Raw genomic sequence first — 13459 nt, forward strand, 5'->3', positions numbered from 1 at the left:
ACCTGCAACATCTGCCACATTGCCCCCCTATCCACCCTGTCATTCGCCTTTTCCAAATCCATAAATGCCACAAAGACCTCTTTAGCCTTATCTAAATACTGTTCACTTATATGTTTCACTGTGAACACCTGGTCCACACACCCCCTACCTTTCCTAAAGCCTCCTTGTTCATCTGCTATCCTATTCTCCGTCTTACTCTTAATTCTTTCAATAATAACTCTACCATACACTTTACCAGGTATACTCAACAGACTTATCCCCCTATAATTTTTGCACTCTCTTTTGTCCCCTTTGCCTTTATACAAAGGAACTATGCATGCTCTCTGCCAATCCCTAGGTACCTTACCCTCTTCCATACATTTATTAAATAATTGCACCAACCACTCCAAAACTATATCCCCACCTGCTTTTAACATTTCTACCTTTATCCCATCAATCCCGGCTGCCTTACCCCCTTTCATTTTACCTACTGCCTCACGAACTTCCCCCACACTCACAACTGGCTCTTCCTCACTCCTACAAGATGTTATTCCTCCTTGCCCTATACACGAAATCACAGCTTCCCTATCTTCATCAACATTTAACAATTCCTCAAAATATTCCCTTCATCTTCCCAATACCTCTAACTCTCCATTTAATAACTCTCCTCTCCTATTTTTCACTGACAAATCCATTTGTTCTCTAGGCTTCCTTAACTTGTTTATCTCACTCCAAAACTTTTTCTTATTTTCAACAAAATTTGTTGATAACATCTCACCCACTCTCTCATTTGCTCTCTTTTTACATTGCTTCACCACTCTCTTAACCTCTCTCTTTTTCTCCATATACTCTTCCCTCCTTGCATCACTTGTACTTTGTAAAAACTTCTCATATGCTAACTTTTTCTCCCTTACTACTCTCTTTACATCATCATTCCACCAATCGCTCTTCTTCCCTCCCGCACCCACTTTCCTGTAACCACAAACTTCTGCTGAACACTCTAACACTACATTTTTAAACCTACCCCATACCTCTTCGACCCCATTGCCTATGCTCTCATTAGCCCATCTATCCTCCAATAGCTGTTTATATCTTACCCTAACTGCCTCCTCTTTTAGTTTATAAACCTTCACCTCTCTCTTCCCTGATGCTTCTATTCTCCTTGTATCCCATCTACCTTTTACTCTCAGTGTAGCTACAACTAGAAAGTGATCTGATATATCTGTGGTCCCTCTATAAACATGTACATCCTGAAGTCTACTCAACAGTCTTTTATCTACCAATACATAATCCAACAAACTACTATCATTTCGCCCTACATCATATCTTGTATACTTATTTATCTTCTTTTTCTTAAAATATGTATTACCTATAACTAAACCCCTTTCTATACAAAGTTCAATCAAAGGGCTCCCATTTTCATTTACACCTGGCACCCCAAACTTACCTACCACACCCTCTCTAAAAGTTTCTCCTACTTTAGCATTCAGGTCCCCTACCACAATTACTCTTTCATTTGGTTCAAAGGCTCCTATACATTCACTTAACATCTCCCAAAATCTCTCTCTCTCTCTCTCTCCTCTACATTCCTCTCTTCTCCAGGTGCATACACGCTTATTATGACCCACTTTTCGCATCCAACCTTTACTTTAATCCACATAATTCTTGAATTTACACATTCATATTCTCTTTTCTCCTTCCATAACTGATCCTTCAATATTACTGCTACCCCTTCCTTTGCTCTAACTCTCTCAGATACTCCAGATTTAATCCCATTTATTTCCCCCCACCGAAACTCCCCTACCCCCTTCAGCTTTGTTTCGCTTAGGGCCAGGACATCCAACTTCTTTTCATTCATAACATCAGCAATCATCTGTTTCTTGTCATCTGCACTACATCCACGCACATTCAAGCATCCCAGTTTTATAAAGGTTTTCTTCTTCTCTTTTTTAGTAAATGTCTACAGGAGAAGGGGTTACTAGCCCATTGCTCCCGGCATTTTAGTCGCCTCATACGACACGCATGGCTTACGGAGGAAAGATTCTTTTCCACTTCCCCATGGACAATAGAAGAAATAAAGAAGAACAAGAGCTATTTAGAAAAAGGAGAAAAACCTAGATGTATGTATATATATATGCATGTGCGTGTCTGTGAAGTGTGACCAAAGTGTAAGTAGGAGTAGCAAGATATCCCTGTTATCTAGCGTGTTTATGAGACAGAAAAAGAAACCAGCAATCCTACCATCATGCAAAACAGTTACAGGTTTCTGTTTCACAGTCATCTGGCAGGACAGTAGTACTTCCCTGGGTGGTTGCTGTCTACCAACCTACTACCTACATTGTGTAGTTTTAAAAATAGGTTGGATAAATACATGAGTGGGTGTGGGTGGGTGTGAGCTGGACCTGACTGGCTTGTACTACTAGGCCGAATGCACTGCTCCTCCCTTAAGTGACGTGTCTGACCTCACTAGGTTAAGGCATTGGCTTAAGCCGGTACGAGAATTGGAGCTGCCTTGCATAGGCCAGTAGGCCTGTTGCAGTGTTCCTTCTTTCTTATATTCTTATGTTTTCTTGTATTCATAGTTCCTACATATTCTTGCATATTCATAGTTCAGACCCATTCATTATTATTTTATATTATTTTTGTCATTTCCATTGTCAGTATTATTATTATTACTATTATTATTTTTGTCTTTATTATTATTATTCTGTATGAAGTGCTAAATCCATAGGGGCCATACAGCACCTGGGAAATGGGAGGCACTGATTTTAATCTAAGGAAGAAGAATGTAGGCAGGGTCTTGCAATTTCTCATACCCTTTATCAGCATTGTCCTAACGTCATGGTCACAGACACTGCCATTAACCCTTTGACTGTTTACGCCGTATATATACGTCTTACGCGCCACTGTTTCTGACGTATTAATACGCGAAAATTCTAGTGGCTTCAAATCAAGCGGGAGAAAGCTGGTAGGCCCACATGTGAGAGAATGGGTCTGTGTGGTCAGTGTGCACCACATAAAAAAAAAATCCTGCAGCACAGTGTGCGTAATGAGAAAAAAAAAACTGACCGTTTTTTTGGATTAAAACGCCGACTTTGAGGTGTATTTTCGTATAGTATTTATCATTGTATTTTCGTTTTCATGGTCTCAAGTGATAAAATGGAAAACATATTACAGAAATAGAGATGATTTAGATTACTTTCACAATGAAAACGACCTTAACCCTTTGAGGGTCGACAGGCCCTCTCCAAAACTCGTTCTCAGGGTCGGCCAAATTTAAAAAAAAAAAAAATTATTTTCTCTTATGAAAAGATAGAGAATCTTTTCCCGATCATAAAGACACCAAAAGTTTGAAATTTGATAGAAAACTTACGGAATTATGCTCTCTCAAAGTTAGCGGTCTCGGCGATGTTTACGCATCGGCGATTTTGCCCACTTTGAGCCCCATTTTCGGCCAATTTCACTGTACTAGTCGACAAAAAACATGAATATTTCGATAGAACTCCATTTTTTCTATCGAATGGGTGCAAGAAACCATTCATTTATGAAATTCTACTATCCAGTACAGTGGTCAGAATTTAGTAATTTTGCCAATTTCACACAAATTTCAAAAGATGCCAATTTCCGAATAGGGTCCAGAATAAACAAGAAAGACATTCCTGGCACTAAAATGACATTTCCTCTAGTCATAAGTCATGTCTCAAGGCCCCTCTTATATTCTTTTGCTTTCCACTTTGAATTTTTATTTTCACAAAAAATATAAGATTTACTGTTATGCAGACTACTGCATTAGTGTAAAAAATGGTATAAATATTATTGGTGCACTTGTGAAAGAATATTAGACTCACCAGTTGACGTGTATTGCACGCTTGGCACGATTTGTTTACTTTTGAACTTTGGCAAAAATCGAACATTTCTGCTACTTTGAGCTCAATTTCAAGGCACCTTTCTTTGTAAAACCAGTCAAAATCATCTCAATTTCTGTAATATGTATTCCATTCTATAAAATGAAACCAAGAAAACTAGAATACAACAATAAATACCATACGAAAATACACTGCAAAGTCGCTGATTTATTAAAAAAAAATGGTAAAAGTTTTTTTTTTCTCATTATGCACTGTGTGCTGCAGGATTTTTTTTAGACTGTGCACACTGACCACATAGACCCATTCTTTCAAATGAAGGCCTACCAGCTTTCTCCCACTAGATTTGAGGCCGCTAGAATTTATGAGTACTAGTACGTCAAAAACCCCTACGCGTAAGACGTACTAGTACGACAAAAAACCCCAAAGGGTTAAAATTGAGCTCAAAGTAGCGGAAATGTTCGATTTTTACCAATGTTCAGGAGTAAGCAAATCACACCACATGTCCAATACACGTCAACTGGGGAGTCTAATATTCTTTCACTAGTGCACTTATATTATTTATACCATTTTTACAATAATGCAGTAGTTTGCATACCAGTAAATTTTGTATTTTTTTTGTATGAATAAAAAATCAAAATAGAAAGCAATAGTAATATAAGAGGGGCCTAGAGACGTGACTAATGAACAGAGGATATGTTATTTTAGTACCAAGAATGTCTACATTGTTTATTCTGGACCCTATTTTGAAATTGGCATCTTTTTTAATTTGTGAAATTGGCCAAATTGCCAATTTCTGACCACTTTATTGGGTAGTTCAAATTGGTAAATTGGTGGTTTCTTGTACTCAACTGATAGATAAAATGGAGTTCTAAAGAAATAGTTATGAGTTTGGTCACTTGGAACAACGGAATTGGCTAAAAATGGCTCAGAGTCAGTGAAATCGCCGATACATATGTCGCCGAGACCGCTAACTTCGCGGGAACGTAATTCTGTGAGTTTTCGACCAATTTTCATACTTTTGGTGTCATTACCATTGGGAAAAGATTCTCTATCATTTCATAAGAAAAAATCTTTCTTTTTTTTTTTTTTTTCCAAAAATTTATCGACATAGAATGACAGTTTCAGAAAGGGGCCTGCGACAGTCAAAGGGTTAACCAGAGTTAGTGGCTCAAGTTGTTGTTGATCTAACTGTAATGTCACTTTTGGCCATTCTGCTTTCATTGCTGTCAGTTTTGACTGTATTGGACACAAGATACATGGAGGACTGTTAGGCTGCTTAAACATTTTTAAATAAATTCTTACGTTTTTAATTACTTTGAAATTCTCAGTTAATGCAGATGTTTGGCTTAACTGAAACTGATTTATATCACTAAGACTTTCTTTTATCCCTTGTGCTCATATTCTATAGTCCTGAGCATGAACATCACCCCTTTACCACTGAATGTCCCATAGGAGTTTAGCATTTTTTTATGAATTTGGTAATGCTGAACATTTTAGTAAAATTTTAATTTAATTAAGCAAGACAATATAAATAGTACTTAAGTGCTAAGGGTTCTTACTATCTGTCTAATCTTATATTTTCTTACAGGCAGTTGATGAAGTGGCAGTCGATGAGGCTAACAAAGTTGTGACTTCACCAGCTTTCATGTATGATGGCAAATTTCATGAGATTCATGATAGTGTAGCCAAGGCCATCAGTGCACTTCTAGGTATGATCTAAAACCAAGTTGAGTGCATTAACTTGAAGTAAACTGTGTGAAGTAACCTGTGGTACCCTCCACACTGTTGTATGTATATATAATGTAGCAGTAGGTAAGTATACACAATACCCTATATAATAATTGTACACAATATGTAATAATGAAAGTGCAGTGTTTGAACGTAAGATTGACTAAAATATTGTAAGAAAAAATTAGAAATTTGAATTATAAATTGCATTCATGTCAGAGGTAGTGAAAATAGAACTCAAAGCATAAAAAAATACTCGATAGAGGGATTTGCCACAGAGTAAAAAAAGGATTTAATAATACTGTATTTGTTTTCCTTGGTATTTGCCCTGTTTGAAGATGCCTTCATTAAGACCCTTAAGTACTGTTTACATAATTTTTCATTTTCCGTTTACATTGTAGTGTAACAAAAATTGTGATTTTTGCCTAATCGATAAATAAAAAAACTATATCATTACTGTACAATAAAGCCAAGATGCAATATTTTTACTTGTTTTGTGTAGAATCCTAGTGTAACAAAACACACAGTAGGCATCATAAATATGCAAGTGCACCAATACACCTTTAGCAGCCTGTTTGCTGACAGTTTTGAGAAGTGCCCCTTGCCGGACTGCAAAAGACAAAGAATTGATTGATCGTGAAATTTCATTCTTTAATGACTGGCTTGGTAACTTATTGGACTTAAATCTGATAATGTTTATCCTTATTAAGTAGAAGTGCCATTAAGCAGGTGTAGGAGGGTATTAAGTTCTATTCTGAGTACTTTGACCTTACCAGTGCCTAGGAGACAGTGCATCAAGAGGAAGGGTAAACCTATGAAGTACCCGGTTAGGTGAGTAAACCATACATATTTCAGTATTTTACATTTAAAACGATAGTTTATGGCGATCATTCTCATCTTTTAGGAGTTTGTGCATTCATATATATATGACACATACTGTGAGTAATGTCTTGAGAATTTGACTTCAAATTTTATTTAATGAACCCAAATATACACAAGAAGAGAAACCGGCAGATAAATGAAAGCATAGCGTGAGTTAAGCAAATGGTAAGGCAAACCCTTTGAACTCGAGCCTGTTATTGACATGTAAAATATTAGGAAAATCCATAAGAGAAAAGTTCATAAAACACTTTAAGAGCAAAAACCTACTAACAAAGTTTTATATTTTTGATCAGAAAAATCCCATAATTTTGATTTAAGGTACTAAGACATGCTGAAATTATTTAAGAAAAAAAAATGGATGGGCAGATTGTATTTATTGGCCCTTCAAGTGAAGCTCCTTGATGCCTGGGAAGGGGCTTTTGATCCAAGTAATTGGTCCTTCTTCCCCTTCTTTGAATCAAACCAGAATGCCTCCCATTTTTCATAGCTGTTTGACTCCTACAGATTTAGTGTCCCCCCCCCCCCCCATATTTTTTTCTAACAAGTTGGCCGTCTCCCACCGAGGCAGGGTGACCCAAAAAGAAAGAAAATCCCCAAAAAGAAAATACTTTCATCATCATTCAACACTTTCACCTCACTCATACATAATCACTGTTTTTGCAGAGGTGCCCAGAACACAACAGTTTAGAAGCATTTATGTATAAAGATACACAACATATCCCTCCAAACTGCCAATATCCCAAACCCCTCCTTTAAAATGCAGACATTGTACTTCCCATTTCCGGCTATATAAAAATAACCAGTTACCCTGAATCCCTTCCCCTAAATATTACCCTGCTCACACTCCAACAGCTCGTCAGGTCCCGAATACCATTAGTCTCCATTCACTCCTAAATAACATGCTCATGCATGCTTGCTGGAAGTCCAAGCCCCTTGCCTACAGAACCTCCTTTACCCCCTCCCTCCAACCTTTTCGAGGATGACCCGTATCCCGCCTTCCTTCCCCTACAGATTTACACGCTTTCCATGTCATTCTACTTTGATCCATTCTCTCTAAATGACCAAACTATCTCGACAACCCCTTTTCAGCCCTCTGACTAATGCTTTTGTTAACTCCACACCTTCTCTTAATTTCCACACACTGAATTCTCTGCATAATATTTACACCACACATTGCCCTTAGACAGGACATCGCGACTGCCTCCAACCGCCTCCTCGCTGCAAGCTTCACACCCATATAAGTGTGTTGGTACCACTATACTTTCATACATTCCCTTCTTTGCCTCCATAGAAAATGTTTTTTGTCTCCACATATACCTCAATGCACCACTCGCCTTTTTCCCTTCATTAATTCTATGGTTAACCTCATCCTTCCGCTGACACGTCAACTCCCAAATATCTGAAAACATTCACTTCTTCCATACTCCTCCTCTCCAATTTGATATCCAATTTTTCTTTATCTGAATCATTTGATACCCTCATCATCTTACTCTTTTGTGTGTTCACTTTCAACTTTCTACTTTTACACACACTCCCAAACTCGTCCACTAACCTTTGCAACTTTTCTTTAGAATCTCCCATAAGCACTGTATCATCAGCAAAAAGTAACTGTGCCAATTCCCATTTTGTATTTGATTCCCCATAATTCAATCCCACCCCTCTCCCCAACACCCTAGCATTTACTTCTTTTACAAGTAAACCCTTTCTATAAATATATTAAATGACCCTGGTGATATTACACATCCCTGCCTAAGACCCACCTTTACCAGGTAGCAGTCTCTCTCTCTTCTACACACCCTAACCTGAGCCTCACCATCCTCATAAAAACTCTTCACAGCATTTAGTAACTTACTACCTATTCCATATACCTGCAACATCTGCCACATTGTTCCCCTATCCACTCTATCATATGCCTTTTCTAAATCCATAATTGCAATGATAACTTCCCTACCTTTATCTAAATACTGTTCACATATATGCTTCAATGTAAACACTTGATCTACACATCTCCTACTCACTCTAAAACCTCCTTGCTCATCTGCAATCCTACATTCTGTCTTGCCTCTATTTCTTTCAATAACAACCCTACCACACACTTTTCCTGGTATACTCAGTAAACTTTTTTTTTTTTTTTTTTTCTCTCCTTCAACAAGTCGGCCGTCTCCCACCGAGGCAGGGTGACCCAAAAAAGAAAGAAAATCCCCAAAAAGAAAATACTTTCATCATCATTCAACACTTTCACCACACTCGCACATTATCACTGCTTTTGCAGAGGTGCTCAGAATACAACAGTTTAGAAGCATATACGTATAAAGATACACAACATATCCCTCCAAACTGCCAGTAAACTTATTCCTCTATAATTTTTACAATCTCTCGTCCCCCTTCCCTCTATATAAAGGAATTATACATGCTCTCTGCCAGTCCCTAGGTACCTTCCCCTCTTTCATACATTTATTAAACAAAAATACCAACCACTTTCACACAATATATCATCCCCCCTGCTTTTAACATTTCTGTCATGATCCTGTCAGTTCCAGCTGCTTTACCCCCTTTCATTCTACGTAATGCCTCGCGCACCTCCCCCACACTCGCATCCTGCTCTTCTTCACTCCTAAAAGATGGTATACCTCCCTGGTCAGTGCATGAAATTACCGCCTCCCTTTCTTCGTCGCCATTTAAAAGTTCCTCAAAATATCCCTGCTATCTACCCAATACCTCCATATTCCCATCTACTAACTCCCCTACTCTGTTTTTAACTGACAAATCCATTCGTTCCCTAGGCTTTCTTAACTTGTTTATCTCGCTCCAAATATTTTTCCTATTTTCATCAAAATATCTTGACAGTGCCTCTCCTGCTCCATCATCTGCTCTCCTTTTACACACTCTCTCCACTCTCTTCACCTTTCTTTTACTCTCCATAATATTCTGCTCTTCTTATAACTGCTTTGTGAAAACCTCTCATAAACTACCTTTTTCTCTTTTATCACACCCTTTACTTCATTTCACCAATCACTCCTCTTTCCTCCAGCATCCACCCTCCTATAGCCACAAACTTCTGCACCACATTCTAATACTGCATTTTTAAAACTATTCCAACCCTCTTCAACCCCCCACACTACTCATACTTGCACTAGCCCACCTTTTTGCCAATAGTTGCTTATATCTCATCTGAACTTCTTCCTCCCTTAGTTTATACATTCTCTCTCACTTGCTGTTGCCATTTTCCTTTTGTCCCATCTACCTCTTACTCTAACTGTAGCTACAACTAATAATGATCCGATATATCAATTGCCCCTCTATAAACATGTACATCCTGAAACCTACCCAACAACCTTGTATCCACCAATATATAATCTAACAAACTACTTTCATTACGTGATGTATCATACCTTTTATATTTATCCTCTTTTCCATAAAATATGTACATGTATTACTTATTACCAAGCCTCTTTCTACACACAGCTCAATTAAAGGCTCCCCATTTTCATTTACACCTGGCACCCCAAATTTACCTACTACTACCTCCACAACATTTTTACCCACTTTAGCATTTAAATCCCCAACCACAAGTACTCTTACACTTGGTTCAAAACTCCCCGCACTCTCTCTCAACAGTTCCCAAAACCTCTCTCTCCTCTACACTTTTCTCTTCTCCAGGTGCATATATGCTTACTATAACCCACTTTTCACATCCAACCTTTATTTTACTCCACATAATCCTTGAATTAATACATTTATACTCCCTCTTTTCCTGCCATAGCTTATCCTTCAACATTATTGCTATTCCTCCTTTAGCTCTAACTCTGAAACCCCTGACCTAATCCCATTTACTTCTCTCCACTGAAACGCTCCCACCCCCTTCAGCTTTGTTTCACTTTAAGCCAGGACATCCAACTTCTCATTTATAACATCCACAATCGTTTCTTTATCATTCACACAACATCCATGTACATTCAGACAGCCCACTTTGACAATTTTCTTCTTCTTTTTAGTAATCTATACAGGAAAAGGGGTTACTAGCCCATTGTTCCTGGCATTTTAGTTGACTTACAACACGCATGGCTTACGGAGGAAAGATTCTTATTCCACTTCCCCATGGATATAAAAGGAAAAGTAATAAGAACAAAAACTATTAAGATAAAATCAAAGAAAACTCAGATGAGTGTGTATAAATAAACGTGTATGTACACGTGTGTAAGTGTAAGTAGAAGTAGCAAGACGTACCTGTAATCTTGCACATTTATGAGACCGACAAAAGACACCAGTAATCCTACCATCATGTAAATTACAGGCTCGTTTTACACTTGCTTGGTAGGACGGTAGTACCTCCCTCGGTGGTTGCTGTCTACCAACCTCCTACCTACATAAATGTAATAATTTTTATGTCAAAACATGAGGCACTGATCTAGAAATTGGAAAATTTATGAATAAAAGACAAACTACTTCAGTAGATGAAAGTTTCTGTTTGAAAGGATAATAGTGATACCAGGCAAGATATCCTCATGGGAATGTCTCTCCAGTGGGATGAAAGATAAAAATAAATATTACAGAAAGACCAGGATAGACTGATCAAATGGAGTGATGGATAATTGAGTTCTTGGATAAATATTGTACAGTACAGATGCTTCTCGCTTTATGATGGTTTGATTTTACAATGGTGCGATAACGATGCACATTCAATAGTCGTCAAGCTTTGAATTTTGATCTGTTCCTGGGCTAGCAATATGCCATATGATACTTTCTACTGATGCTGCACAATGGCAGCATCCACCCAGCCATGATCTGTCTCAATACATATACTATACCTATATTATCCTTGGGTAATCATTTCAGTGTACTGTAAAACTTTAGTTTTTGTACTGTATGTTTATTGATACTGGTATTTAATTACAGTAATTATTTGTTTATTTACTTATTCAGTGACAGTAGTTAAGGCATCTTCAACTTGAGACTTAGTAGAAAGGGCGAGCTGTTGAAGTAAGAGGCAGACATAATCAGGAAAGGGAGTACCCAAGGAGCTGTGCACTCCCTTTCTTGACAGTGCCCGCCTCTTACTTCAACAGCTCATCGTGACAGTAGTTATTTATATGCAGTCTCTCCTCGCTTAACAACAGAGTTGCGTTCCTAAGACCACGTCGTTAAATGAATTTGTTGCTAAGTGAGGAGCATATTATAATGGTACAGTGGACGCTCGCCTAACGAATGCATCGCATAACGTTAAATCTGCCTAATGAAGTGTTTGAGCGTAAAAATTTTGCCCCACCTAACGATAAACTCGCCCAATGTGATTCGTCCGGGACCTGTCCACACTGCCCCATGGGTGCCAGTGTTTACAAGCCAACCAGTGCAGCCGCATCTACGCATACATTCGGTATATTCCACATTATCTCTGTTTTTAGTGCTTGTAACTGCAAAATAAGTCACCATGGACCCCAAGAAAGCTTTTATTGCCAACCCTGTGGTTAAAAGGGCGAGAATTAGTATGGAATTGAAAAAAAGAGATTAAGGAAATGTGTGCAAAGTGGGCTGAACTGGAAACCTTTATGGATGAAAATCACCCTAACACAGCTATTGCAAGCTGTGCTGGTGACTATTACAATGACAATGTTGTGGCCCATTTTAGGCAAATCTTAAAGGAACGCGAGGTACAGAGCTTTATGGACAGATTTGTTGTGCGACAGAGGTCCAGTGACTCTCAAGCTGGTCCTAGTGGCATTAAAAGAAGATGGGAAGTAACCTCGGAAAAGGACTTGCTGCCTCAAGTCCTCATGGAAGGGGATTCCCCTTCCAAACAATAACAACTTCCACCATCTCCCCTCCTCCCATCCCATCAATCATCACCAGATCTTCAATAAAGGTAAGTGTCATGTATTCTTTATTTAGTATAGCAGTAATAATGCATATCTTCTTTTTGGGTGTATAAAAATGTATATTTCATGTGATAATTTTTTTCCTTTTTTTCATTGGGGTGTCAAGAACGGATTAATTTGATTTCCATTATTTCTTGTGGGGAAAATTAATTCGGCTAACGATGAGCTCTCGGGAACGGATTAATATCGTTAGGCGAGGGTCCACTGTAGTGGGTTTGTGTCAACTGTCTTTGATATTGTTTTAATGTCACCTTTGTCCATTTATAACATTCCGGGTATATTTTTAAATGTTTATACAGTAGTGTACTGTATGTTGAAATAAACAGCATGGAGGAAATCAGCTCTAATATAGTACATTATTTAGGTATAAATATTGGTCAGAGAGCCCCTCGTATGTCCGAGGCATTGGTAAACAAGCACATTGCTAAGTGAGGAGAGGCTGTATATTTAACATGTTTGACTTATAAAGGGGTAAATCAGAATGTAACCCCCTTAAGTCAAAAGCATCTATTGTTGTATCCTTTACTTGTGCATGGGTGTCCAGATTATAGAAAATTATGAAAAATGGAAATCTGAAATTTCCCTATTCATAAAAAAAAAAAAAAATCAGATTCCAAACTGTTAACGAGAATGTTTGCTTTTGTTTATAGAATATTAATTCAAATTTTGAAAATTATTCTTGCACAATTAACACTTTCGCGATCAGTCCCGTAGTTCTACCCCATGAGCCCAGCTCACTCATAAGCTGTGAGCGATAAATTTGAGCCTCGAGACGAGAGAATGGGTCTGTGGTAAGTGTGCAAAATGTAAAAAAAATCCTGCAGCAAGCAGTGCATAATGGGGGAAAAACTTTGACCATGTTTTTGGTTTAAAACAGCGACTGTGGTGTATTTTCGTATGGTTTTCTTGGTTATATTCTCAGTTTCTTAAGTCTCATTTGATAGAATAAAAGATATATTACAGAAATAGAGATGATTTTGGTTGATTTCAGGACTTTAGTAGCTTGAAATTGAGCTGAAAGTAGTGGAAATATTTGATTTTTGCAGATATTCCAGAGTAAACAGATCACATTACTCATTCAGTATGCGTCCAACTGGTTGGTCTAATATGCGTTCATTATGCAATTTTTAC

At 37.9% G+C, this 13459-nt stretch overlaps 1 protein-coding gene across 4 annotated transcripts in view; it reads left to right on the forward strand.

Annotated features, from left to right (window-relative positions):
- LOC128702238 (glutamine amidotransferase-like class 1 domain-containing protein 3, mitochondrial) overlaps positions 1–13459 on the forward strand; it is a 69903-nt gene that overhangs the window by 27228 nt on the left and 29216 nt on the right. For 2 of the 4 annotated variants that reach the window (XM_053796434.2, XM_053796412.2), the window contains one exon: positions 5434–6057. In XM_053796434.2, coding sequence (XP_053652409.1) covers positions 5434–5565 — 132 coding nt within the window. In that variant the 3' untranslated portion in view covers positions 5566–6057. Of the gene's footprint in view, positions 1–5433; positions 6058–13459 lie in introns of those variants that run through there. The other 2 variants (XM_053796427.2, XM_053796419.2) reach the window with 1 other exon arrangement.

This window comes from Cherax quadricarinatus, chromosome 37 (assembly GCF_038502225.1).
Source record: "Cherax quadricarinatus isolate ZL_2023a chromosome 37, ASM3850222v1, whole genome shotgun sequence".
NCBI classification, from domain to species: Eukaryota; Metazoa; Arthropoda; class Malacostraca; order Decapoda; family Parastacidae; genus Cherax; species Cherax quadricarinatus.